A 27,639-nucleotide genomic window follows, 5' to 3' on the forward strand; every position below is an offset into this window, starting at 1 on the left:
GTGAGTATTGACGGACCTGAAGACCTGTGTGGCCGCCCTGCAATAAATAGCATTACTCATAACACTCACTTACACTCTGGAGAAGTGAGGTTTTCAAACTAAAACACAATGGAGCTCAGTGCAGGCCTCTCACCCAAAGTGCCACAGTGTCACTATCAGCACAATAGCCGGAGCAGGAAAAAGGAACGGGACGGCCACGAGGACGCAGGTAAGTCATTTGAGCAACACAGTATTTAATAACTTATCTCCAGCTGCTTAGCTCTGTTAGGCTCTCTGGCTTAAATGGAGCAGAAAATTGAGAGAGTGCAAAAAAAACACAGGAGCTTCTTACAAACTCAATTACTCCCTGGAGGGAGGCCAAGTGGTCGGCTTGCACACCCCAGCAGATATATATTGAGTATCGTCTTTTTTTTACTTTCTTCTTCTTCACAAAGATTTATGTCAAGTCTCTGCTTTGGTGATTAATGGAGAAAAAAAGACAATAAACTCGGATAATCAACTTGAATTAGCAGAGATGAGGACGCCAGCGGTCATTACTGAGAGATGCTTTACAGGAGAGTGAAACCTTTCTATTAAAAGACAGATTACACATATTAAGATAATTTTACCTGATGTATGAACACAACACCGATGTGGGTGCAGACTGAAAATGAAAAATATTGATTCAGTGACAGTTTACAGTCAAAATTTAATTCAAATAAATTAAACAGAATTCACATAAAACAAACAAATCTGAATATAGTGTTTATGTTGGAATAACGCAAACATTTGGTCAGACTCTTACTTGATATGGATTAAATACATCAACACAAGAGAAAAGCATCTTCCTCCACAAAGAAATAAAAAAAACAAGTGAATGCTGAGTTCCAATAAATCAAGTGCAAATGACTCACAGTGTCTCTGACGGTAAGAAAGATAGATTACATCTCTCACATAAGATAGTGCAGCTCTTACAAATAGATCTCTTTGTATTGTATTTACACGTAGAGCAGATAATAGTTTAGGGAGTAAATAAGTTACCCTTCTTCTCTTAGCACTTCAGGGTTTCATCGTGGATTGAATGGGAATGCAACTTCAAGGAGGCCCGTGAGCAAACTAATTCCTCTTTTTAACTCACATAAAAACTATGACTTTAAGCATGAGCCTTCCCTTTTTTTATATATGCAACTTTTTTTCATGTTAAATCAAAATCAGGTATGACTTTGAAAGCTGCGTTTTTTTGGCCCATTAAATGGAATAGGAATAATATACATTCATATAAATAAATAACTATTAAAAAAACGTTGAAATAAATATTGTTAGTGCTTCTGTCTTTGAAAGTAAATAGATAAGGAAAGTTTAGTGTCTTTAAGTTTCCATTTCAGACTCGGAGTTCTCCAAGTTGGACACGGTGGAGCTGTACCACTCGGCGCTCTCCTCGTCCTCCTGCACTCCGGCAACTCCACCGCCGCCCATGTCCCTTCTCTCGTTCAGCATCTCCATGGCTACTTGGTGGTAAGGGTGTTTGCGCTTGGTGTGCCGCCGCAGCGTGTTGCGCTCGGCGAAGCGCGTGTGGCAGAGTTGGCACTGGTAGGGTTTCTCCCCAGTGTGGACCCGTTGGTGGCGCTGGAGCTCGCCGGCCTCCCTGAAGCGTTTGGCACAGATGGGGCACACAAAGTTCCTCTGGCCTGTGTGAATGTGCTTGTGTCTCTGTGGAAGAAAACAGCAATATTTTCATATTTTCATATTTTATAACTTATTAAAGTGGTTCAAATCCTCTTTATAGATTACTTCTTTATGAAAGGTGACATCTACTGATGTAAAGATGAACCTACAGATAACTATGGTAAATGGACTGTGTGTATTTACCACTTTTCCAGACTTATGGACCAAACCACACCAATATGCAGCCATTTCTCTACCAAATATCTTTATACATGCACAGCCAACAGGGCAACTTGGGTTTCAATATCTTTCCCGAGGACACAGGGGATCAAACCACCGACCTCCTGGTCGGTAGACGACCCTCTCTCTCTCCCTCCTTAGCCACAGCAGGCCGCCACAACCCCTTCACTTTAACCAGGCAGCTGTTTGCACCAGTTGAACTCCAAAAACCCACTGAATGTTTCCTGCTCAGCACCAAACTTTCTCCAAACAACTGCTCCTGTCACTCTGAATCTACTGAATGTGTAAATTAAAATGATTATTATCAACTTTAAAAACAACTGATTACCACAACACTCGGTGGAAGGGTGTGATATGAGTCTGGGAATGACTTTTGGTGCAGATCCATTTTGTTTAACATTATAGGATTTCTCTATATTATTATTTATTTCTCAGAGAATAATCCATGAATACTGGTAGAGATTAATCAGACATGTTTTGTGGACTCACATCTTTGAGTGTGTGCACTTTGGTTCAGATCAGAATAAAGTGGTTCCTGAAGGGGAGTGTTGGGGCTTGGCAGAGGTTTGTGTATCGATCAGTTGATAGAGAACAAATCAAGTGTTTGGATATCATAACAGTGTAATTGGTCATTTGTCTAATTGATAAGTCAAATATTTAAAGGTCCTAGTTTCTAAAATATCAAAAGTTTTTCCTCTGCTTTATAATATTTTTAACTTAATAATTTGGGGTTTTAATGGTTGGCTTCGGACTGGGAAATTGTGAATAATAATTTTGAAAAACTCTGGAGGAGTAATAAATAATGGAAATAATCATTCGTTCTCAGCGTGTTTCTGCTGCTCCAGAATGGCCAAAAGAAATCAGCTACTCTGATTGCAATGATAATTAGAGACATCTGTTCAAGTGACGTCTGTTATTATTACCTGCAGATGGCTGGAGCGTTTGAAGGCTTTGCCGCACTGCTGGCAAACGTGAGGCTTCTTCTGCGAGTGCGTGATGGCGTGGCGCTCCAGGTCGGAGAGGTAAAAGAAGACCCGCGGGCACAGCTGGCAGTACAACACCCTACGGGCCGCCAGAGAGTTGGGCGACGCCGCTGGAGAGAGAGGATCCAGCAGGTCGAGCGTATCCGTGGGGAGTATGGGTCCGATGGGCGGGGAGGGAGGAGCGGCCATGTTTGAGAAGTAGAGGTGGTCGTCCAGAGGTAAATGTTCTGAGTGCAGGTCGCAGGGGTCGAATCTGGACTCCGAGGCCGGGGATTGAGCGTCTGCCTCGGAGCTGGGCAGAGCTGAGGGGTCAAAGGTCATATTGGCAGACGGCAGGTGAGGAGAGGCTTCTGCAAAAGTTGATGGCTTGTCGTTTTCATTTGAGATTCCTTCGGCAGATATGGCTTCAGTTCCAGGGTTTGGGTCAGTGGAGGTGGTCTCAGCGTGGAGAGGGGGGGCCGGGCTGTTGTGGTCACTCTGGGGAGCAGGAGCGGACGAATGGGCAGCAAGGGCCGACCCAGAGTTTACATTAGTCACTCCTGACAGGACGACAGGGAGGTCACCGGCGCCCAGTCTAATGACAGGGTGGGACAACGTGGGCAGAGGGGACCCCAGTGAGCCGACCTGACCACAGGACAGCGGGAGGGAGACCGGCGCTGATGCTGCAGTGATCTGAGACAGCTGACCCGTCGAGGGGTCCAGCACAGCGATGGGGGTGGAGGTAGAGTCGCCGGAGAAGGAGGGCACAGAGGAGAGGAGAAGGAACATGGGGGTGGAAGCACCGGGTGAGGTCTGAGCGACGGAGAGTGGAAGCGAGAGACCCAAGGGAGTGGAGGAGAGCTGAGGAGAGGAAGAGGAGGAAAGGAGGAGGATGGGAGCATTGGTGGAAGGGTTAGTGAGGATCTGGATGGGCTGACTGGGAACTGAAATCCCAGCAGGAGGGGACAGAGCAGCATTGGCCTCCTGGACCGCTTTAATGTTTGACTCTGAGGCCTGTGAGGGATCTGAGGTCAGAATCAAACTCGTGAGGGCGTCTGGAGCGTTTGTCGGATCAGCACCAAGTGACGGTGACTCGGTTTCAGGGGCCATATCAGAAAGTGCATTATCTAAACTTTGGCTGAGGCTCGGCTCTTCTAACGCCAACGACTCCTCTCCTTCCGTCTCCGCTGAACGAGCCCGATCCGAGCTGGGATCCTCCGGCGTGGAAGCATCGACCTGCGGCACTTTCACTCCGTCCGGACTGAGAGTATACGGGATTCCCTGGTCGTCTATGAGAAGAAGGTCGTCAGTGTCACAGTCGATCGAGGAGAGGGAGGTAAAGACAGAGGTAGAAAAGAAATAGGGAGACAGCAGAGAGTCTTCAAGTGTCTCTGTGTCGTTATCGTCCTCTTCTACTACGTCTCTGTCTCCATCTCCCTCGTATTCATCTACCTCCATGACCAGCGAGGTCTCACAGCCAGAGTCATCCAGACAGCCCCCACACCTCCTCTGAAGAAACTCTCTTTTCTTGGGTAAACTCAGGTCAAGTGGTTCCGTCTGTTCTTCCATTCCCACCTCGCAGAACGTCTCATACGTCTCCAAGTGCATTTCTTTCAAAATCAGCGGAATATTTCTCTCAATTTCTCCCTCTGTAGTTTCCTCTTTAATCATCTTCCAACTCTGTGTTTTATCTATCAGAGCTTCGGACAAATCCAAAACATCTCCCTCTCTGCACATTTTATTCCCTCCCTTGGCTTCCGTCTTGTGGAATGATTCTTCCTCAGGTTCCTCTGCCTTTTGACGAGCACCTTCCTTGAGTCCAGCTCCATGTTTGACGGCAGGTATTCGTATTTCTCCTCTGTGTCTCCCTGCTCCTGATGAGGCCAGAACAGGCCTCCTGAAGTGTCTGCGAGCAAAGTCTTTGGTCTGGCTGATGGCAGAGTTCGTGATTGGCCTCTCGCACCGTGGGGGGACGACAATTCGGATCCTGATTGGCTGGCTCCGCAGAGCAGGCACTCCGGTCTTGACTGTAATTGGCTGCCTGAGCCCACCAATCTTAGTTGTTTCCTGAGAGGCTGGCTTGGAGTTCCCGCCCCCCTCTGGCTTTCTCCCATTGACTGGAGGAGCATCCTGTGTGATGATGGTCACCGCTGCTGTGACGGGGCATGGCTGGAGGTTACCTGGTACAGTACCGAGGGACGTTTTGTCCTCTGAGTCCAAGCAGCCGCCTGTCACTGCCTCTGGTCCCCCTGCACACCGGCTGCCATTTTGGGCATCCAGACTGCCACTGGTCAGGACTGAAGCCAACTGAGAATCCATTTTGGGGCATACCTATTTCTATCTCTATGAAGTGGGGGGGATAGGATAATGAATTAGAAACTCACACTTGCAGAATGAGGATAAAACATTTCATGAATGGCAAAGGAAGTAAACACACATCCTGTGATATCAGTTTTTTAGGGGTCAAATGAGCAAACAGCCAATATCATCACTGTTTTGTTTTTTTTATATTAAAACCACAGATTAAACTCCTTTATCTCTAACTGACTCATCCCATGACACCTCCCTCCTCCTTCGCCTTCTCCTCCACCTCCTCTTCCTCCTCAACACGAGATTCTCCTGGTAATTGTGCTGTTACCCTGCATGATCCAAAATTACATCTCGGCTAAATGTGACCGATTGATCCACAGAAACGCACCGGAGCGCAGGAGGGTCCGAGTGATGCGAGCGAGACGACATTTCCTCCCTCGCACTTCCACCGCGATCCACATGCGATCCTCACAACAAAACGCGTCATTCTAAAAATATTATTCATGATTCCGTTTAAATTTCCAGGTTGGTTTAGTTTGTTTTTTTGGTCTGGGGGGGATAAAGCGAGGAGCAATGTCCGCGGCGGACGAGACGCCATTACGCACAGTCCTAGGTCCGAAACGCCCGTGTGGCCGTGGTGCGCCCTGACAGCTCTCGGACCTGGGACATCGCTAACCGCGTCGCAGGAGGAGCAGGAGGAGCAGGAGGAGGAGAAACGTGTTTGTTTGCAGACAACCGCGGTGTGCGGAGCGCCGCGTCCCCCTCTCAGCCACCGCAGCTTCCTCGAACCCACAGCCAGCCATTTTAGAGCCGAGGGTCCGAGGCACCGAGAGCGCAACCCGGCGGCTCCGGGACAAACTTTCCCCCGGAGCGCTGTCATCTCTCTCCGGCCCCCGCTGCTGCCAGAGCCGGGGCAGGGCGCTTTGGATCCCGTTTAAAAACTGCATATCTGAACTATACTCCACCCTCGCTGCATGCACAGGGACTGGCTTACCCGAGCTGCGGAGGCTTCCGGAGGACCAAATATGACTGTGCAGTGTAAAGGGTGATGCTGCGAATGCTGAGGGAGGGAGGGGTCAAGGGGAGTTGCTATGGTGTCGCAGCCTACCGGGTCCGACCAGTGGCCATGTTCAGCCTATGAGTACGGTTGAACCTGCAGCCTGCACACGGAGACTGTGCGTGTGTCACAGGGAGGATGGAGACAACAGGCACTCACACTGTGAGGGTACATGTGCAGCATGAAAGAAAAGGAAACTGTTTTCACACTGTTTTTTTTATTTCAAATCATTTCAACTGACAAGCCCGAAAACTTGATGCATCAGGCTGAAGAGGTCAAATCACACATCACAGGGTCACACTGAGTACATGGAGGTATCCTGACGGCTGTAGCACGTATCATGGAGGAGGATTAATGTGCATTAAGCCACAAAAAGAAACAGTTTTCACATTATTTTGACCTCAAATCATTCAGACTTACAAACCTTGAGACTTCATCAGGCTGAACACATGAACAGAGAGATCACACAGTGCATGAAGGTATCATAACTGCTGGGGCCTGTATCATGGAAGCCTGTGATTGCATCTGTACCTTGAATGAAGGTTGTGGTCCCGCCTGCAGTGAGATAGTGTGCAGGAGACGTGAGCGGGATACCGGCCGAGTGGCCACATTCAGCCTGTGAGTATCGAACCTGCGGCCTCAAAGTCACAGAGACCAGGCAGGTGGGGGATGGAAACACATGCACTTGAAGTCACACACGGATTTATAAGCAATCAATAACAATAAAAAAGGGAAACTGGTTCTACATTGTTTTTATTTCAAATCATTTAAACTTACAAGCCCTAAGGCTTGATGCGTCAGGCTGAACCAGGAGAGAGATCGCGGAGTGAGAAGTCACAGAGTCATAAGGTTACATGAACATAACTGCTATAGCACACACTATTGTACTATATATACATAATCATCATGGAGGTCTATGATTGCATCTGGAGGAGGATGACAGATATACTGGAGGTTATAATCCCACCTGCACACCAGCGCCCAGCCGACCATGATCGTCAAAGCAGCAGGATGGTGGAGCTCCCTGAAGGAGACAGCTGCTGGTGTGAGCTGGGGGGGGGGGGGGGGGGGGGGGGAGTTATTGTTGAGTGTTGGAGGGTGGGCCGAGGTCGGACGTGCGAGGTCGTCCCTCCACGTCAGCGTGCTCACACTCTTCGATCTCCGAGATGAGCCGATGAGGGAAGAGTTTGAACTGCAGCCATGTGGGCTCTGGAAGAACAGAGGGAACGTGCAGGAGTGATGCACAAGTCTCCAAATGTCAATAATGTGAATCAGCGCCTCCTAATGTTCCTCTGACTCACACAGTGAAACAGATCATAGAGTTCTGTGTGTGTGTGTGTGTGTGCGTGTGTGTGTGTGTGTGTGTGTGTCTGTTTACCCTGATAGCATGCTGGTGGCTCCAGCTTTCCGTCGGAGCACGTCTGGATGGCAGTAAAGCTGCACGCCTTTGGAGGATGTTTGCAGTAGAACGCCACCTTCTCTCCGTGAGGCACCATGGCGTCTGTCACGTCAAACGGCCAACGCTTCACTCCACCGATCATCACACGGCTCCTCTCAGCAGGGATGAGACAGCGAGCTGAGAGAAGGATCAACAAGGCGCCAGAGTATAAATCCTAAAATCATCTTCACACATGCATATTTATATGTTTTCTAGGCCTGTTCACGTGTGTCTTTATGTCCATCACATTGGATGTATCACAGGGAATTAAAAGGCTGGTTTCCATGTGCTTAAACAAACCCCACCACCCTCCGCCACCCGGCTTCCGAGAGGACCTCTCTCACCTCTGCAGTAAGGGGGCGACCCGCTCCAGCTGCCGTTGGACAGGCAGGTGACCTTCTGGGGTCCGTCCAGGAGGAAGTTCTTCTTGCAGAGGTAGTGGATGTCAAAGCCGACCTCATATTCAGTCTTCTGCACGGCCACCACGTAGCCCTGCTCCACGTCGCGTAGAGGCTGACAGTACACCTCTGAGAGAGGAGGGGGGGGAGAAGATTACCAAGAAATCCACTCGTATTTCAAAAGATATGAATATGATTAACACTGGATATTTTTACATGCGTCTGATTTGGATTTTAGAGTTGATCTACAAATAGCATTGCATTTTTTAACCCTTGTCTTTAAGCCAGGGTCAGTTTTAGTTCTCATCCGATTCGAGTTGCAAGAATTTACCACTGAAGACTAGGCCATGCAATATCAGGATCAACCACAAGATGGCAGAAAAAGACTGCCAAAGAGAGCAGTGCATTTTGAAAGTGTACTTGCAAAAAGTGTGTGTGTATATGTGTGTTTCTGTCTGTCTCCATTGATTCACCCTTTCTCACATATCTGAACACACAATCACACACTTACACACACACAAATACACACACAACGATGGGAAAGAACTCTTCAGTTTATGCTAAATGACTTCATCACCCCTCATCTTCTCCTGCTAACCTTGAGAGATGCATGAAGTCACACTGAGTGCAAGGTCGATGCAACACACGTGCACTCTCACACAAACACACACATGATTGTGCAGTGCAGCATGCTCCTGCACACTTACTTTTGCAGATGGGATGAGGATCCTGCCAGGTCTGATTGTCCTGACAGAAGTTTTCACTGCTCCCCACTATATCGGCTCTGCAGGACAGAAGAGAGAGAGAGTCATGACCACAGACGTACAGTACTGACGGCTAAGAGGCTGCGTCTGAAAAAAGCGATGGAGGAAATAAAACTGTAAATGATTATTTTTTTCTCTCTCTCTCTCTCTCTCTCTCTCTCTCTCTCTCTCTCTCTCTTTCAAACTGTCTAACTGTTGTGTGTGCACGGTTCTGACTGACACATCCACTCAGGCTCATCTTAGCCTGTGAGATGAGTCAGTGTGTAAAAGGGAGTCAATGCAAGATTAGACTGTAATGACCTAGTTAGTTCAGTGTTGAGACTGTCAGCTGGGAGATCAAAATGAATTCCCTGCCATTCATCGCTCGACACCCATCGTTCCCCAACAACACCTCTCCTGCGTTCAAGGCTTCCCGTCAGCTCACTCCCTCCATTTCTGCCTTCGTGCCTTTTCAGGTTTTTCAGAGCCTTTGCCCACGCTCGCACACATTCTCCTCCCAGCAGCCCCCTCTCACCCAGACAAGCAGCTGTAGCGGATGAAGGTTCCTACAGTGGCGTCGCCCTGGATGCTGAAGGTGTCGATGACCTCCTCAGGCAGAGGGCAGGTCTGGGCAGCGGCAGGTTCGGCCGACTGAGTCTCTGAAGGTCAGAGAAGAAAAAGAGGTTAGAGACGAGGAAAAGACAGATGAGCAGAGGTGGAGGAAGTATTCAGATTCTTTATCTAAATGAAAAAAGCAATAAAACTCGACATCATACTTAGATTCATGGATTAAAAATGCTAAACAAGGAAGATAATGCAGTAGAAAAAACTGTTTCCTTGATGCAAGTGTTACTATCAAAACTAACAACTGATGTTGATGTAGTAATGGGTAAGAAGCATTTTACTGTGTAGTTGCACAACGTGGACTAATTTTGCAATTAAGTATTTATCAATTGGGCTGTTTAGTGCATAACACAGCAAACTCTCTCAACTTATCATATTTTTTGTTTGCGATTTATGATTTGTAAAGTACTTAGTTGTCCACAAGCTGCTCACACAGTCAAGTGGGTACATATACATATATACAGTATATACATTCTTCTCAAATTATTATGATTGCATCTTTATTAAATAAGAAAATCTGAAAAGCCAGAGGTGGGAAATGTATCCATTCTGTACATACATTTAAAATTCGAGGTACTAGTACTTTACTCATGCAATAATAATTATACAATAAGATGCATTGTTTACAAGTAAATACTTTTACTACAATATTATGTCAATAGACTTAAAAGCATCTGTATTAACTAATAACCCAAATAGTTATATAGTAGGTATAACATCTGCAGAACATTTTCTTGCATTGAGCGTCATTCTGCACTGTTTGGGCCAATTTAAGTAAATAGATGACTTACTAACTCAAATACTTGTTTTTATTTGTATCACTACATGCTGGATACCTACATGTTCCACCTCTTCTCTTCCTAAACTGGTTAGTTTGAGCAGTTTTCGTTCCAATGATAGATAGATCGAAACTATTTAAAGTACATAAAGTCAACTTTGACTTAGCTGGGGCACTAAGCAGATCAGAAACCAGTGAAGAAACGGTGAGGGAGGATGGAAAGATAGAAACATCCATCCATGCTACCTCGTATGACTTGTGCTACACTCAAGGTTTCTATTCTAGTGACCCACAGAGGCGTTTCACCCCAAATGTTGTTATTTAAGTTGAAATAACACTTCTTAGGTAATAAATCAAAGTTCGACGAGCCACAGAAACGCTGCCCAACACCTCTCCGAGCTCACAGCTATATATCTGTGATTGTGTAACACCCAGCGCTGTTCATCCCTGGAAGTTTGAGTACCTCACGATTGTGGATATATAAATACCAAGAGTGGTGCTTGGAGAGAGGCTGCAGCGACCCGAGCTGCATCAGGCGCAGGGTTGTTTGAGCTCAACGCGGATTTGAAAGGAAGAGACAGCACTTGCCTGAGGGCTGTCTTAGGTATCGGAGGCCGAGAGACGTTAATATAAGAATGTAAAGGGACCTATGGGAGGAGGGAGAGTTACGGGTCTGTTTGGCTGCAGATGAGAGCCTGAAGCCAGGTTCTGTTTTCACATACCGCCCCTCTCCTGCCTCATCCTGCTGCCACCCACACAGGCTGCAGTACCGAACTGCTACCGAGAAGAACAGGTGTATTAAATTCACCTTTTCGAAAAAATTTGATAAATTGTGAGTTTTGAATGAGTCGCAGTATTAAATCCATCAGATTCAGATTGAGACCGACGATGCAAAGGACCAACCAGGCGTCGTGTAAACCCCCCATTGCTGTTTCTACTCTGTTTCTACTCACGCAAATGCACACACCGACATATCTACACACCACTAACACTGAATAGCCCAGAGCTGCATGCCTGTCCTTGGCTCTCATTGTAGAGAGAGACCTTATCAGAGGCCTCAGATGGAAGAGGATGAGAGGAGAGAGAGAGATGAGAGGAAAAGAGGATGAGAGGAGAGAGCAGCGGAGAACAGGGAACAGAAAGGCCTGGAGCGGCATGAGCAAGAAAGCTCTCTGACTCTCCTGACTGTGATCTGTCGCCCACACACACACACACACACACACACACACACACACACACACACACACACAAACATAAACTCTGTGACACATGTGCAGTCCGCCCCCCCACACATACACATCTAATGTACACAGAAAAAACCTCTCTACCTCTCTCTCTCTCTCTCTCTCTCTCACTCTCTCTAACAAACACATTCTGGTACAGACACACACACACAGCAGACACATACTCACACTGGCACGCACACACACAGCAGACACACACTCACACTCACACAGTGTGCACGCAGCTCTGTGCCACTTTGACAGTGATCCGCCGCCCACTGCCTCTCATCAGGCATGAAGGAGCTCGACTCACACTCTAACACATATGCAGGAGGACGCACAATACGAAACGCTCTCACACGTTCAAAACCCACCTACCTTCTGCCCGTCCCCCGGCAGGTGCACACTCTACGAGGGAGCTGAGAATCGTATCCCTGGTTCACATCTTTGAAATAGAGACAGAAAGAGTCTCCAGGGTGAGACCAGGACCCAGCTGGGCCGAGGACCCGTAGGGAAGCAGCTTCACTGGGGCCCAGTTGGGAGATGAAAGCACCAGGATTTAGACTTAGAGCAGCACCAGACTCTCAGGTGCTGCACGTTCATGAGATCTGCCTTTATACTTTCATATTATTGATGGTTTCAGTTCATGTGCTGCTGTGCAACGTTATGGCACAGTGGTGAGTGTAATAAGGCTGCACAGCAAGAGAACAAATAGTGCCTTCACATTGTCGTGCTATATTTAGTGAGATGGAAAAATTAAAATAATTCACCACTCCAGTATCTCAGGGCACAGTGGTTGGTCGTTAATTAACATAAATCATAACTCCCCTCTTTTTGGGAGAGAGAATTTACTTCAGCTGCTCGTGAGTTTGTCTGGATCTGTTCACAGCTCCACTCCGACTCGGTGGCCTGACCGAGTTCATAATTAACATGTCATACATATTACATTCTGGGTTAATTAAGAGATGGCAAAAGTTGTATAAGCACATGAAACTTTTAGGTTTGAGCAGTTTGTAACGTTGGATTTTTGTTGAAACTCTGATCAAGAGGATGCAGTTCACCATGGTTACATTGTGTTGGCTGTAATGTGGGTTTTTGTTGTATTATATTGGTTAATATAGTATTGTATAGGATATATATTATAGTTTCTTTTCTTCACTCTTGGATAACAGCACAGAAGAGAAGGGCAAAATGATGCACTACACAATAACACCTCTAACTGTGTACAAAAAGATGGACAAACACACAGTTTTGTGACATGTAGTGCACATACGAACACGTTATGCACATATGCATATCCACCTACGTGCACACGCGTGTGCGTTCGGCTTTCGTCGCCTCTATAAACTCAGCAGCAGCTCAGGAGTAAAATCCTCTGACAGCCAGTACGAACAACTACAGCTTTGGTTGCTATGGTGACGAGGAGAATAGGTCCCAGTTGTGCAGCGTGTCAGTCGTCCCAGTCACAGACGGGTTTCGTTTCTGAATCCCAGTCTGTCGCTCTCTGCCTCTCCGTCTCCGAGGAGCTTTGTTTGTTCCCTGACCATCGCTGACCTCCACATGCGGCTCTCGTTGAATAAAAGACAATATATTGAATCCACTCCTCCAGATGTTCATTGCCTCTGTGTGATGAGGATGAAGCAGAGTGAGAATCGTTTTTTCCTTTTTTCTGATGAACTCAAACCCACCTGTGCAGACGGGCTCATCCCCACTCCACTGCCGGTCACCCTGACAACGGCGAATAGTGGCGTCCAAGCCATTGGGCATCGAGAACCCCGGCGTGCAGCGCACCTCAAGCAGGGCCGAGAAGGAGTGAGTGGGTGAGAGGAGGTGGGCCGCCGAGTTCTCACCGGAGGCCAGAGGCCAGGGACAAGTACGACCTGAGGAGAACAGAGAGGATCCGGAGAGAGGAGAGAGAGAGCAGGAGGAAGGGAACAAAACATTTGTTTGTGGTTCTTTGTACAGCAGAAATGAAATGGTTTTGCTCTAAACCACTTTAAAGGAGCACTAATGAGGTTGTGTAACTCGGCTGGAACCATGCACAGTGCCCCTTGTTACAGTGTGCAGGCAGAATAAAAAGCTCGTGTTCAGCGTTGGCATACGACACGTTTCAGCTCAGATTTTGTACATGACCGAGGCTTTTATTTCATTTTCCATGAAACACACACACAGACACAGATGTATGTTGGCACAGCTGTGTATACACACGCACCCTCACCCTCACACTCACACTCACACACACACACACACACACACACACACACACACACACACGCACACACAAACACACACTCACCCACACACACACACACCACACACAAACTGTTAATGACTGAGCCCCACTGTGGCATTCACAGTGACAATTGAGGGCACACATGCATACAAATAGTTACCTGGAGCCACACAGCTGAGACCACACTGGCCGTCACACAGACACTGGCGCTTGCTGCCACAGTCTTTGTCGTCTTTGCAGTGCCGAGGACACGTCCTCCTCCTCTCGTCTCCCAGAAGTCTCTCCGGACACGACCCTGTTGTGACACCACACACACTGTCACACCGCCGCTCTGTTTACCTCTATTCTACTCCATTTGTGGCCCCTTGTAAAAGCTGTAAACACACAGGGCCGTGATGGGAGTTTACTGCCAATTCTGCTTTTCTTTGTGTTTGAGGGAAAGCAGAGTCAGTGTGGGTGGCCCGGGCAAACGTTTGCCACCCAGGTTGCCAGATGAGTAGGTTTAGATGGCAGCCGTTCAAATTTCAGTCTTGCTGTGGAGTGTTCAATCAGTTAATGTTAAAGCTTCATTCTGTGCATTGTCTACGGGGATACTCCAGTACTTACAGCCCCTCCTCATTTCCTCTACTCCACCATATGGGCTCCATCACCCATTATAAACCCAGAGCCCCACATTTTCTACATTGTACAATAATATCGACACACCCTTAATGTCCAGAACATTTGAGGGGGGAGAGGGAGGGGGACTCAGCCTGGGTCCCCCCATATTTCATCTCCGAGAATGAAAACATGTGTGCTACTGTATTCACTCGGCCCACAGCACATGTGACCACAAACACACACGAGCTGCGCACATTCACGCACGATCTTCCCAGAACAGCATGGACACACAGTGTACAGTGCACAGTGTACGCTATATTAGAAATGTAATTTGTTATAGCAGATCTGAAATCAGGCTATGGGAGATCTAGAATCCCCTGTGACGGTGTGTGAAGGGTCAGTGATGATCACTTTGTGCAAACACAATTTGCATTTTTTGGGGCAATGACAAAATTTGAATCAAAATAAAACAAAGATAAAGATGATAATAAATACATTGACTTACCCTTCAGGACTGAATGCTACTGCCAAAGATTCATCTTGTATTTGTTTTACTTCACCGTCAACATTATTGACTCAACTGAGAACTTTTCAATGCGCACGAGGAGAAAAGTACACACAGTGCACTGCATAGCCTCATACTTAATTAATGCTAATGATTAAGTGCATCAGTTTGATTAATTGCATGGTCCCAGGCCCAGTCTGCACCTTTACACCTTCATTATTCAATCTCAACCACAGCGGTGAAAAAGTTTGACCGGTCAATAATGACGTAGAATTAATATGTGGTCGTTCCCCCCTGCATTCCCAGGTCCTGCTGTGTTTGCTCTGTATGCAGGGATCAGTGTGAGTGATAAGAGTGATGTGAGGAGTCGGGGGGGCTCACCTGAAGTCTGCAGGGACACCGTTCCAGCCAGAGCCCACAGGGAGAGCAGCAGCAGTGCACAGTCCATCCTCAGAGCCAGGCCTCGGACGATATGAGGGAGGGACGCACACACACTGCATTTTTAAGGAAAGGGGGAGAACAAAGGGTGGGAGAGAGTACAAGGGTTGGGGGGGGGAGTCACGGAGGGGGCAAGGCAGAGAGGAGGGTGTGTGTCGGGGGTGTGCGAGTGAGTTTGGGGAGGGGGGCACAGGCCAGGAGCTCACAACATCTGGTTCGTGTTGAGGAGTGGAGAAGTTGGGAAAATTCCAGTCTGCAGGACCTTTCACCCATTTCTGTTGGGAGAGCAGATGGGGGGGGGGGGGGCGACATAAACATGGCTGTTGACCCAACAAACAATAATAAACAAAAAAAACAGCAGCAAACAAACGAAAGATAATTGTGAGTGGAGTGAGGGAAGTCGAATTTTACCTGACGTCGTGTTTCTACTCCAAACATGCGGCTTGGTGTGACTTGTGTTATCAAGATAAAGACCAGACAGACTCTTATTGAGCAGTCGCTTCCTCTTCAGAACAAAATGTTCTCTGATGTTCATCTGCACTGAAGAATAAATCTCCATAAACAGGAAGTTGTAATTTAGGAAGGTATCAAATGCCCATTAAGTGTTTGAGAGGAGGAAACGCTGCTGTAGGTGGGCAAGAATGCACATTTGGGAGTGTTTGATTATCAAAGGAATGTACACAGTGTAAACAAAACACGGAGGAAATAAAAACAAGTCGTTCACCGCATACTACAGTCGGGTTATTAAGTAGTAGAGCTGAAATTTGACCTCTTTTGACAATTTGAGTCTAGAAAACTGGCTTTGATTTAAGATTCAAGCCGCCAGAGCAACTCAGACCTAAAACACTAGTCATGGAACACATGAGAGAGGCAGAGCAGTAGTGCATGAGAACAATCTTTTATTGGTGTTTTTTGGGAAATCTCAACTACATCCAAATAACCAGCGCCGAGTGGACTCATGGGCACCATGGACACCACTGATGCAGCAGGGCAGTTGGAGTTCAATTAAGAGTCACTAGATTCATCAGCCGCATCTGTGAGGATATTAGAGACTAGAATCCTGCCGGGAGAGCAAACAATCACTGATTGAGGGTGATAAAGGCTGAAAGAAACCGACACGGAGCATATTGACTGTGTGCATCGTCCGTACACCGCTGAGGAACAGAAGAGGACGTCGTCGAGGGGGAAAAGAAAGTCTGCAATGAGCATCGTGTTCAAGTTATTGAGCCTCGTCTTTTGAAATCCAAGGAGGAACAGGTGGCAGTAGTGTCCGGAGCAGAAGAGTGAGTCGTGTTGAGTGTCTGCAGGTCTGAGACGGGATGGAAATAACAGAGTGAGGGTTTCTCTTCTTTACATCCATCGGAATAGTCTTTCTGAGGAGCAATGAATATCAAAGACGTTTCAAGGTGCAACAGATCACGTTCATCCAACGAAAGAAAATAATTCAGTAATATAGAACAGCAATAATAAGAGGGATAATCATCATAATCATAACAATAATAATAATAATAGCAGTAATGGTACCTACTCACCATGGTCATTAAGAGGATTAAAAATCACACTCTATTACTAGTCATCCCTCCCCCACGAACATAACATGGTGTACCATGGCCCTGTGCAGGTGATGTGGGTACACAGAGACGTTCATAGATACAGTATAAAGTAAGGAGTAATAATAGGAGTAAACAGTAAGGAAGGAGCAGTATTGAAAAAAGCACTACATAGCAACAAGCTTTGTGGATCAACATAGGAAATTTTGGCTTTTATTTCTCCCAGAAATCTGAGAAATTAACACCATTCCACTCGACGGGGGTTCTCGACCCATCTCCTGGAATACATCACATACACAAAGTAGTATAGGCCTATCCAATATACACATCATTCCTCCCCCTGCGGTAATGCTAATTATAGTGTGTTCATAAAGTACGGTAAAGTAACGATGTGCGTTTTACTGGGAAGGTTGGATTACTATTTCAGAATACATTACAACACTGAGATTTGACTTTCTCTATGTACTGTCCGGGTACAAGGGAGACACCGGGACCGATTGTTCCTGGAGGAGTTGACTGTGAACGGGGGCAGAGAGAGAGAAAGAGAGCCTCCGGGTTGTCCATGCAGACAAAGAGAAATGCGGATCGGGAGGAGCAGGGTTGCCCTGGGCTTCACGACGAGAGCGAAGCACCAGAGAGGAGTTACAAAGCCCGCCGCTGGGATCGAGGAGATAAGAGACACAAGTATGGACTCGTGAAGTCAATTCAAAAAGGGGAACACACATGACCGGACAAGACATGTGTTAGGATAACGCGGAGCCGTTTACATGTGGCTCTCATTCTGCCGCTCTCTCTCCCCCCATGCACGCCCATTCCCACTGACAGAAACAGAACAGGAATAACCCCAAAAGTTAAGTGCTCGAGTAAAATCCACAAAAATGTCAAACTATACGATTCTGAGATAATTTTGCTCTCTATATTACAATTTGTTACATGCGTCCTCGCCACTGCTGCTGCGTCCTGACTACAAGAATCAAGTTGAAAAATAACCATCGATGGCTGACCACCTGTGAAAACAGCTTCTGACTGGTCTATAATAAAAAGAGATTTACCATAGCTTCCCCCCGTCTCTATGTCCCAGTCCTGTAGAAAATATACAAAATTATTCTCCAAATTTGCTCCCCCTCTAAATTTGTCATAAGTATTATAAAAATATACAATTCTCCAATAACAAAACTCTTAAAAGTCACATCTGTCATCTGTTAAATTATTCTCTCCATCCATGACTTTTAAGAGCTGACACCTCAACAAGACACCTGAGCTTCAATACACAAACCTTCTCCTCGTCTTATACATTCATCATCATCATAATCATCATCATCTTCCTCATCATCATTATCCTGACCCCATTCTGTCCATCGTGCAACCCCCCCAAAGTTCAGTCTTGAATCCAGCTTATATTCCTCCTCTTCCTGATTCCGCTCCGTGCCTTCATCACTGATCAGCGAGACGGTTCTCGTATTTACTAAGGATGTTGCGGCAGCGGCCGAGCTCCTTCCGCATCTCGGCCACTTCCTGTCGGAGCGCGGCGTTCTCTCTCTCCAGGTAGGAGGCGCGCACGGTGATCTGGTTCTCCTTGAGACGGCGAGCATCTCGGGAGCGCTTCGCCGCTTCGTTGTTTTTGTAGCGCCTGGTCCAGTACTTCTCATCCTGGAAGGGGAACAGACAATACAGCAAGTTGGGTATCTCAGCATCTGTCAGTGATCAGATCCTTTAACAAAGCTCGATGAGGTAGAACTATGTCAATAGAAGGATCAATGAGAACTCAGAGTACTCCTGTTACTGGTAATGTGGGCGTTTGGCCATGAATGAGCGTGGGACATGTTCCTTTCACAAACCTCCTCCTCTGCACTGACTTAATGTCCGAGAGTAACTACAACATGCAAACAGCCTACATGGCTCACATCCCACTGCTGAGGAAACTGCACACAGCTTCAACACACACTGTTGGGTTGACTGCTGATTAATTCACACTTTTACTACTAATGTAAATTATCCAGTTTCTAAAGTCCTCTCAATAACACATGTGTTTCTATATTTGTTTTAACTTTTTTTCTAAATTCTACTTTGTTGCCCTTCTATTTATTGCTATTCTGCTTTCTTTTGTAGTTAAAGGTTTTATTGGAGAGGAATGAAAATTATACTTAAATAAATCTTTACTTTCAGTAGTCGGTCAATAATCTGAAGCAGTGAGTCTAAATCCACCATCTTAGATTATATTACTCCACATCCCTGGATGACTAGTGAATTAATGTATGCCAGTCATCCCACTCCTTCGCTAACCCTGCAACATGTATGTTTGTGTATATACAATATCTATCCATTATCTAGCTAGGTAGCTACATCTTTCTGTTTATTTCCTGTGTGTTTATTATTGCTATGCATTTGTTGTGCATTTGTAGCAAAGCAGTTTCCATGCAGGGATGAATAACCTGTTAGTCATTCTGATTATGATCAAGCTCTTTCGTGAATGTGTGTACTTTCCCTTTCGCTCAGTAAAATGTACGTAAGAATCTGCACAACAACAATTAGTCCTGAAACCTGTCATGCAACAAATCCAATTGCAAAATGCCAAAAGATTTTGGTTAAAGCTTCTCAAGTGAGTGGATTTGCTGCTTTTAAATTGGGGTTAGCATTATGTGCTGCTTTCTGATTACATTCTGGGTTTAAACTCCTGACTTGTGCCTTCAAATGACCAGGTCCTGACCTCAGATTACTTTTGCTCCTCACCCGTGCACAGAATTCTTTTGGTGAGAAGAGATCATTCACCTTCATGTTATCAGGCACCAGGATCTTGCGGGCCTTCTTGATCATTGGCTGTGGCTTGAGCTCCTCTTCGCTGAAGGAGTGCCTCCGGGGGTCATAGTTATGCTGGCTGGGGCTGCTGGACATAGCCATGTCCGAAGTGTCAGCGTCAAACATTCCAGCCCCATCAGGCCCGCTGCCGTCGGGCGTCAGCAGAGGTGGACAGGAGGAGGAGGAGGAGGAACAGGGTGACTCACACGACTCGTTCATACTCGTCTGACTCCCTGGAATTACAAGGAAAATATTGGTGTTTTAAAAGCTTGTGAGTGGATTATATTTAAACAGATATTTATTCTACCGTCAAATATTAAAGGAGCTGATGACAACAGGCCAGTGTGATAATGATAGGAACACATGCAGCATTTCACCAAGATGGCCACCAGGTGGAGGCAGAGAGCTGTTAGTTGTAAATAACAAAAACACATTCAATCAGCTTCCATGGACTGCACGGATTTCAATCGAGACAATTTCAAGCAAGACTAATCAAACAAAAACAGAGGTATTATGCAGTTACTTCAACTTTTTCAAAATATACTTCTGTAACACAGATCACATCTGCTGAAAAAATCTGATGTTCCATAGGCCTTCCATACTATCTACACATGCCATTGATATACAATGGAAAAATTTCACTTTCACTGAATATGATTTATTACAAACATAAGAACAGGCCATAATGGAAAATCCAAATCATCATTCATTCTGCATAAGGTCAAACTGCCTGTTGGAGAAAAGCAGAACTTTAGTCTTTATGTACCTGAGGATTTTGTGCAATCTCCTTAGCCACCGTCCAGAACCGAAAAACCAATACAGAAATCTAAAAGCGGACGTGTTATGTAACTTTGCACCCCTCCCCTCAAAACTAGTTTCTTTAAGTGGGGCCAATGTAGGGTTATACCTAACCCCACCCCCTTTAAAGGGATAGTCCACTATAATGAGTGAAAATTCACTCATTATCTACACACCACTGTGCCGATGATGTGGGGGGGGGGTGGGTGAAGTGTTTGAGTCAAAACACTTCTGGAGTCTCAGGGGTAAACTTTGTTAGAGCAGAATCCGATATAATTAAAGTCAATGGTGACCTAGACATCAGATGTAATAAATCAACAGAAACAACATTACATGCCTCCATACTGCTCCTGTGGTGTCATCCAAGTGTCTAACCCTAAGCCCCCAACATTCAGATTCAACTCCATACGAGACTTAAAACACTGTGTTTTAAGCCTAAAAGTCAACTGGAAGTGACTACGTTAGCGGACATTAGCACTTCCGACGTTCCATGAATGCACCCCGTAGGAATATCAGTGGACTTTTAGGCTAAAAACTTGGTGTAAATGACCTTGTTTCAAATCGAAAATGAATATCGGGGCTTGGAGACACTTGGATGACAACACACGAGCAGTATGGACACATGTTGAGCTTTGCTGTTGTTTTATTAAATCACAATTTACTTCAAGTGTTTTGTGGACTCAAACACTTCACCCACCCCTCCATCGGCTTAGTGCTGAGTAGATAATGAGTGAATTTTCATTTTTCAGTGACTATCCCTTTAAGGTTCAATGCACATCACTGGAGTGACCTCTCGTCCCTAGAGAGGAAAAACACTCCCCTTAATCCTTCCTATAGCTGTGTACACCAACAGACCAATCAGCCTCTTTCCTATTAATATAGACACATATTCAACAAAATAAAATCAATCAACACTTTAGACTTAATTTAAAAGTTATCTCAACTTATGAAATCACAATATATGGTGAAAACAGAGCACAGTGGTTAAAGCTCAGGAATAGATGAAGACATGACAGGATATCAACACCACAACACAGACGCCTGAACAATGACCACAGAAGTGCATCAAAACCATCTAATCGAAACCCGAAGATGTCAGGCTCCTCAAAGATGATAATTAAATTAGACTGACGATGTGGAAACCCCATGAGCAACATAAAAGGAGCATAATAAGTCCTCAAGTAGAAAGAGGAGCAGGCCGTTTTTTTGGTTGGAAAAACCAAACCCAGCCCCTCTATCTATGATACTGTACATGTGGCCACCTGCTTCACATGTTATCTGAAGAGCCATAAGCAGCGATCACATGGGTAAAGGCTGTGTCAGGACCAGGTAATATGAGGGCATGTTCTCACACCAGCTGCTCATTACAGTGCAGACTGTTCCTACATGATGTTCATCTGCTCCACAGCGACAGTGCCACCATAACACTAACAAACAAGCAAGAGGGCTTCTCCAAGAGGAAGTCAAGCATCCTCCATGCAACAAAATATAATAAGGAATTTGGTTTGGGTGGCAACGAGGTATTTATATTCTCTACCTGTGACTAAACCAGAAGGTTTAAATTATTCATCCCTGCTTAAACCCAACAACCACCTGGTGCAGTGTTTTGCTGGAATGAGAACGGGCAAACCCTGAGCACCTAGCGGTACACGGCTGCCCCTCTCCGCTTTATTAGAAAGCTCTGGGACGCAGACCTGCAAAGTAGATTTAGTGCAATTTTGTCCACGTGTCTTCAACCTTCAGAGAGCTTGAGGGCTTTTCCCCCGATGAGAAACGGTCCAATAGGTCTTTGCATACTTTTCAGGACTCGTACAACAGCATTCCAAGAAGAAGGGAAGCCCGTGAGAACGTAAATTGTATTCCTAGTCTATCTTAGGTAGTTGAAATGATTAAATGTTGTCAGATGTTGTTTGGTTTATTATTTATGAATTAGATGTTGTGTGGATGACTCTATAATACTACAGCTTCACTTGTCTTAAATCGCGGGAGATGAGGAGAATTACAATATTGGCAAAATTGCCTCAGCCCAAACCTTACAAACTCAACAGGATTTTGTTTTTAAACAGCATTTTTGTGTTAAGTGTCACAAATCTGTTTATGTGAATAAAAGACTTGATACAAAAAGGGTTTTAATCTGATGTATGGTCCCTTATCTTGCAATATAAAGTAATTATCAGACCACGCACTTTGTCACGGACGGGCTGAATTGAAGGTTCTGCATCAGTATCCCACTCGGTATAAAAGCCTCCTCTGGATACCAGTGCGCTTCATGTCATTCAATGGGGATCAAATGTTCGGAATGAAGTCCAGCAGCACAGGGAAACTCTTCCTGTTGCTTCAGTGTGTCTCCTCCCCCCCGTGGACTCCTCCTACATGTCTGGTGGCCCTGCCTCTAGTCCTCTCACTCCAGTACTCGCTGCACGTGTACTGACGCGTGCACATGGCTGTGGCGTGTGAAGTGGGGAGAGATTTAAAGACACGCAACCGCAAACACTCCACACGCACACACACACAATCTCTCTCTCTCTCTCTCTCTCTCTCTCTCTCTCTCTCTCTCTCTCTCTCTCTCTCTCTCTCTCTCTCTCTCTCTCTCTCTCTCTCTCTCTCTCTCTCTCTCTCTCTCTCTCTCTCTCTCCCTCTCTCCCTCTCTCTCCCTCTCCCTCTCCCTCTCTCCCTCTCCCTCTCCCTCTCCCTCTCTGCTGTGACCCTGCTGCACATAAATAATTGGCTGGGAGTGAATGCTGATTGTGTTGTGCACTGCAGAACACTGATCACATGCCAAACTAAGACCAAACCTCCTCGTCAACCCTACGAGATTGACTCATCAAATAGCTCAGGGCTAAGCTGCACGTTTCTGTCCTTCACCTCTCTCAGTCTCGTTTCTCCACATTTCCCTGATACCAACTTTGAACCCAGTGCCCTACTGCAAAGTGAAAAGAACATTTCAGTCGGTGTTTAACAGCCATTGGTGAACTCTGTGTTTTTTCTCTGTCAGGTTGACTTTGCATCTAGAGCCATGTGACTGTATCTGCTGCCTTCAGGTTGACCCCACAGCACAGAAAAATGCTTTGTCAACACGGCAGAATAACCTCAAAGAGGAGTTGAAGTTGTGAATAAATAGCCCATGGGAACATTTCAAACACCACATAACCTTGATTGCATCTCAACCAATACTGGATTGTAGGGTCTACTGGTGTCATATCAGTGGCAGGGGACTATTTGTCTCTTGCGGCTATTCAACCTCCATGATATTGTTGTTGTGAGTAAAAACCTTGAAGAGTGACATGTCCTTGTTCATCTTTTTGCCCCCTGGTTCAAATCTATTCCCTCGAGATCAAAACGTTCCATGTCATTGAAACTCACCATGCAGACAGTCGGTTCCTCCTGCGAGGCTCTGCGGCTGGGCCACCTCCAAACCAATGAGCGATGGGGAGGAAGAGGGCGAAGAAGACGAGGAGCAAGCTGGGGACGAGGGCGGTAGGCACTGGGAACTTTGGCTGGGCACGGCTGAAGGGGAGCTCTGTGAGGGGATCTGGGCCGAACTGGAGCTGTTGTTGTTATGCATGGCGCCCATTCCGTTTTCGGTGAGAAACTCCTCCAAGTCCATGTACTGCAGCTGGAAGAGGCCCCCATCTGCCGGCAGTGTGCGATCCCACAAGAGAGGCCCCAGGAACTGGTTGAAAGGTCCTCCTCCATTTCCACCACTACCACCACTACCAGCATTACCAGCACTACCAGCACTACCAGCACTACCAGCAGCACCACCACCAACGCCATTACTGTTATTACTGCTGACTATTCCACTGTTGTTCCTCGTGGAGTCCTCATCCAGATCCGGTCTGTCTTTATCTGCCAGAGAGAAGAGCCATGGTTAGATCAGGATGAAGATGAAGACAAACAGCTTTGGTGTCGTTTCATCTTTAAGTACACAAAGTTCCTCTGGTAAAGAGATGCTAACACCAACTCTCCATAATCAGACGGAACTAAATGAGGCAGCAGGTGTATCCATAAGATGCACTTCTGCAAAATCTGCCCCTCTTTCTATCTCCCATTCACACTCACAGATGGACCAGATGGCAGCTGAATTGCGGCATTAAGGGGGAGCTGAAACCAATTTGTTGCCATAACATATACGTAAGCTCCTCAGCAAATCTCACAATGGCTGAAGATAAGTTTTTGGCAAGGCGAGCGGCCAGGACGCATGCCTGCACAGAACTCCAGCTGAACCAAAACATGTTATCGCTCTGTGTAATCTGGATCTTAATTTGAGAGTCGCTGCAGGGATTATAATCCAGGTGTCTACTCAGGAGGATCACGGGGGAGTCATCACGAACATGTGGGATGGTGAATCATTTTTGTGTAAAAATATGCACCAGGAAACATGACAAATGCTGTTTGTTATATAAAGTGCTACATGTTTGTATTACAGTAGCAGTGGGTGGAACGGAGAGGAGTATGACTTATTCAGGCTCTGCCATCGGATTTATATTGGAGGTGGACTGTGTCAGGTGACAGTGGTGCACATTCAACATAAACAACAATGTGACAACTCATCCACTTTCTCACCTTTTGCATCACTGGGGTTTTTTAAACGCTGGTCCCCCTTCATGGGGTGCTGCAGGAGGGACTTGAGCCCCGCCATTGGGTTGATGTGGCCCCCTGTGATGGAGCCTGCAGGCTGGGTGCAACTTCCAAACTGTGGGCTGGCGCCGGCTGGGAGGTCGGGGGTCGGGAGCTGCGACAGCTGCCTGGACATCCTTGACCAGACGGGGGCGCAGAGAGACCCCCGAGGGGGGGGCACTTGGAAGGGGGCGAGGGGATCCGAATGGAGCACCTACCAATGGGACAAGTAGGCTGCTGGATGACTCTGCATGTGTTTGCAGGAGGGTAGAGGGAGGGGAGAAGGGGGGAGTGCGGAGAGAGACATACGTAGTTGTGAGAAGTGTTCATTTGGAATAGAGCAACCATTGTACTGTACAAGTATACGAGCGGTGCACCCATGACAGTTTTATGACACTTTGAAACTTCAATGAAATCGTACACAACTTTTACCTTCGCTCTTGTAGTTGCGGGTTCCTTATATGCACGCAGAAATATTATCATCGAAGTATTCCATCGCAGCCGAGAGTTGTTCAAAGTGTGCAGGGGATCGGGCTGTTATTCTCAGGAGGAGTGGGAGGAACACTCACACCATCCGAGGAGAAACACTCTCCACAGAATATAGCACTTCTTGCACAGGCGTGAAAAATGTCACCGAGAGAAGGAGAGGGAGAAAAATGTCTCAATTAAAAAACTTGTAATTGTCCAAAGCTCAAAAAACAAGACTCCGCAAAAAAAATTGGAGTTGCCAGGTGAACGCTCCGTCAAAGCAAAATAACGTGAGAGGATCGGTGTGTACAGAACAACACGCACAAACACGCACAGCGGCTGAGCTGGTCAGATGACAAGTTGGATTGGTGTTTGTCTGCTCTGTGCTGTCGGGTTCTGCTGTCCGTCCGTCCGTCGGGAGGAGGAGGAGGAGGAGGAAGAGGAGGGGGTCGTTTCCTCTTTCTCTGTCTGTACTTTCGTGCATCCGGTGGATCCAGTCACGGGCGCACGGGCTCGGGGGTTTGTGTCTTGGGCCGCGCGACGTCCACGTACGACCGTGTCCTCTCTCTCCCTCCCCTCACGCGCGCGCGCTCACTCCCTCAGCTGGAACGGACACGGGCGGCTCACGTGACGTCACGCCTCTCGCGGAGGCAGCCAGCGGAGCGGGGCGGCGGGAGGGGGGCGGGGCTCCCGCGGCTCCGGTGCACATTATTTATGAGACACACCCACCCCCCCCCCCGTGCCACATGTCGAGGAGCGGCAGCTGTTTGTTTTGTCTGACAGGTACAGACGGTGCCCGCTCCCGGTCCGTTCACCGCCGCGGCAGATAAACATGTCACCGGGGCTCTGAGAGGGGGTCCACGTGCACTGTCCCTTCACAGATCGCCCCTGTCATCCCCGTGACTAACGTGTTTACGTTGAGGATTTCTGCCTCAGCGCGCTGCCCCTCGCTATTAGAGCGTGGTTCTGGCCTGCTGTAATAATCGGGGAGTGCTGCATGGCTTTTCCAGTTTCCTTGTAATCCACTGAAAACGTGAGCGCGCTGTTTTTTCAGGCCTCTGCACGTTGCCTCCCGGCGCACAATAGCTGCTGCCGCTCACGTGTGTCAGGCACGCGGGGAGCAGGTCCTGGCCGTTCGCGGCTGCGGCTCCCATTGGACGCAGCGGATCGTCGCTCCGCCCACGACGCGCGGCGATTGGGCAAAAATAGGTCGAACAAACCCGCCCGCTCGGGTTCTCCCCGTGCATGCCCCTGCCGCGTGAGAGAAGTTCGAAACACAAAAAGCGCGAGTGCCGTCTGCTCCAGCTTACAGGTGCAGAGCATATGCAAAACAGTGCGCGCCGCAGGAATTCACCTCCTCGGTTTGGATGCAAGAGCTGACAAGTAAAGAGCTGGCAGACTCCATGTCATCACACCGCTTCAGAGGGTCGTGGATGAATATTAAGCACTAAACATGAATGTTATTATACCTGTGCTGTCAACAAGGGCTCCAGAGACACCCAGCCGGGTTTATTTTTTATTAGACTGTAATTATCAACCCTGCTCAAGCAGCTGTAACTATAAATCATATTTTCTGAGTGTAAACCAGAAACACGCACTTGTGGCTTTAATATCACTACAACACATCTTACAACTCGTGTTACTTGCGGGTCTGACTAAATCATAACATTGTGGTTAAAATACTAAAATGCAGCCGTACTCTCTATCATAAAACCCCTGAATTGGAATCACAGGGCGAGATTAGACTAACAAATAATCTGATTTTCTAATCCAATTAATTTATACTTTTCAAATACAATTGAAAAATGACATGTTTTGACTATCATTCTTTAATCACAAGGCTGTTTGCGTGGCTAAATTTAACTGCGCATTAATTACTCACTGGTGCTCAAGCATTGCTTTTGCTTTGTGCCATTACTGTTGTAAACAGCAGCAGTCACACAGTTCATACACACTCTCTCCCTTCTACTCCCTGTCATTGCAAAATCCATGTGACTGCCTCGCCAGGCCAAGAGTACAGTACGATGAGGTGCTTACTGCCACCTTGTGGGCCTAGGAGGGAACTTGTACAGAGTTATTTATCCCAAGCAGTGATATGAAATATTGTGAATCTAAATGATTGGAAATTGTGAAATTATCTTGATGAAATCTGGCCAATAACAGGGATGCCTTGAATGAAATTTATTAGTATATCAACTACATCCTGAAATCCAT

At 46.7% G+C, this 27,639-nt stretch overlaps 3 protein-coding genes across 6 annotated transcripts; all 3 read right to left on the reverse strand.

Moving 5' to 3' along the window:
* Positions 1 to 668: 668 nt before the first annotated feature.
* Positions 669 to 6,207, reverse strand: LOC128449077 (hunchback-like protein). 3 transcript variants are annotated; one of them, XM_053432086.1, is made up of 3 exons: positions 6,151 to 6,207; positions 2,808 to 5,189; positions 669 to 1,689 (listed from the first exon to the last, which is right to left on the reverse strand). In XM_053432086.1, the coding sequence occupies exons 2-3, from the start codon at positions 5,163 to 5,165 to the stop codon at positions 1,348 to 1,350; spliced, it is 2,700 nt and encodes an 899-aa protein (XP_053288061.1). In that variant the 5' UTR covers positions 5,166 to 5,189; positions 6,151 to 6,207; the 3' UTR covers positions 669 to 1,347. The 3 variants fall into 3 exon arrangements, with proteins under 3 accessions (XP_053288061.1, XP_053288064.1, XP_053288063.1); XM_053432089.1 differs by lacking the exon at positions 6,151 to 6,207 and adding an exon at positions 5,545 to 5,726; XM_053432088.1 differs by lacking the exon at positions 6,151 to 6,207 and having other exon boundaries at positions 2,808 to 5,536.
* A 1,066-nt stretch (positions 6,208 to 7,273) lies between these two features.
* ntd5 (ntl-dependent gene 5) lies at positions 7,274 to 15,213 on the reverse strand. The gene is made up of 10 exons (XM_053432314.1): positions 15,137 to 15,213; positions 13,811 to 13,945; positions 12,829 to 13,297; positions 11,796 to 11,942; positions 10,783 to 10,841; positions 9,328 to 9,451; positions 8,757 to 8,833; positions 7,996 to 8,178; positions 7,592 to 7,789; positions 7,274 to 7,422 (listed from the first exon to the last, which is right to left on the reverse strand). Exons 1-10 carry the CDS (start codon positions 15,201 to 15,203, stop codon positions 7,292 to 7,294), a joined length of 1,590 nt encoding a protein of 529 aa, XP_053288289.1. The 5' UTR covers positions 15,204 to 15,213; the 3' UTR covers positions 7,274 to 7,291.
* An 859-nt stretch (positions 15,214 to 16,072) lies between these two features.
* On the reverse strand, positions 16,073 to 26,015 carry dbpb (D site albumin promoter binding protein b). 2 transcript variants are annotated; one of them, XM_053432120.1, is made up of 5 exons: positions 25,390 to 26,015; positions 24,904 to 25,204; positions 23,701 to 24,186; positions 19,513 to 19,772; positions 16,073 to 18,393 (listed from the first exon to the last, which is right to left on the reverse strand). In XM_053432120.1, exons 2-5 carry the CDS (start codon positions 25,091 to 25,093, stop codon positions 18,178 to 18,180), a joined length of 1,152 nt encoding a protein of 383 aa, XP_053288095.1. In that variant the 5' UTR covers positions 25,094 to 25,204; positions 25,390 to 26,015; the 3' UTR covers positions 16,073 to 18,177. The 2 variants fall into 2 exon arrangements, with proteins under 2 accessions (XP_053288095.1, XP_053288094.1); XM_053432119.1 differs by having other exon boundaries at positions 19,474 to 19,772.
* Between the last annotated feature and the right edge of the window lie 1,624 nt (positions 26,016 to 27,639).

The sequence above is a fragment of the Pleuronectes platessa genome, chromosome 10 (genome assembly GCF_947347685.1).
Source record: "Pleuronectes platessa chromosome 10, fPlePla1.1, whole genome shotgun sequence".
In the NCBI taxonomy this organism is placed as follows: Eukaryota; Metazoa; Chordata; class Actinopteri; order Pleuronectiformes; family Pleuronectidae; genus Pleuronectes; species Pleuronectes platessa.

What these genes read in the sequence shown, in the direction of transcription:
- LOC128449077 (XM_053432086.1), bottom strand. Translation starts at nt 5,165, where the DNA reads ATGGATTCTCAGTTGGCTTCAGTCCTGACCAGTGGCAGTCTGGATGCC. An exon ending in AACGCTCCAGCCATCTGCAG is followed by an intron (nt 1,690 to 2,807) that starts GTAATAATAACA and finishes TTTCTTCCACAG; the next exon opens with AGACACAAGCACATTCACAC.
- ntd5 (XM_053432314.1), bottom strand. Translation starts at nt 15,203, where the DNA reads ATGGACTGTGCACTGCTGCTGCTCTCCCTGTGGGCTCTGGCTGGAACG. An exon ending in TCTCAGCTGTGTGGCTCCAG is followed by an intron (nt 13,298 to 13,810) that starts GTAACTATTTGT and finishes TGTTCTCCTCAG; the next exon opens with GTCGTACTTGTCCCTGGCCT. An exon ending in ATACCTAAGACAGCCCTCAG is followed by an intron (nt 9,452 to 10,782) that starts GCAAGTGCTGTC and finishes TCTGACCTTCAG; the next exon opens with AGACTCAGTCGGCCGAACCT.
- dbpb (XM_053432119.1), bottom strand. Translation starts at nt 25,093, where the DNA reads ATGTCCAGGCAGCTGTCGCAGCTCCCGACCCCCGACCTCCCAGCCGGC. An exon ending in AGGAACCGACTGTCTGCATG is followed by an intron (nt 19,773 to 23,700) that starts GTGAGTTTCAAT and finishes TTGTAATTCCAG; the next exon opens with GGAGTCAGACGAGTATGAAC. An exon ending in CAAAAGAATTCTGTGCACGG is followed by an intron (nt 18,394 to 19,473) that starts GTGAGGAGCAAA and finishes TTCCCCTTCCAG; the next exon opens with GATGAGAAGTACTGGACCAG.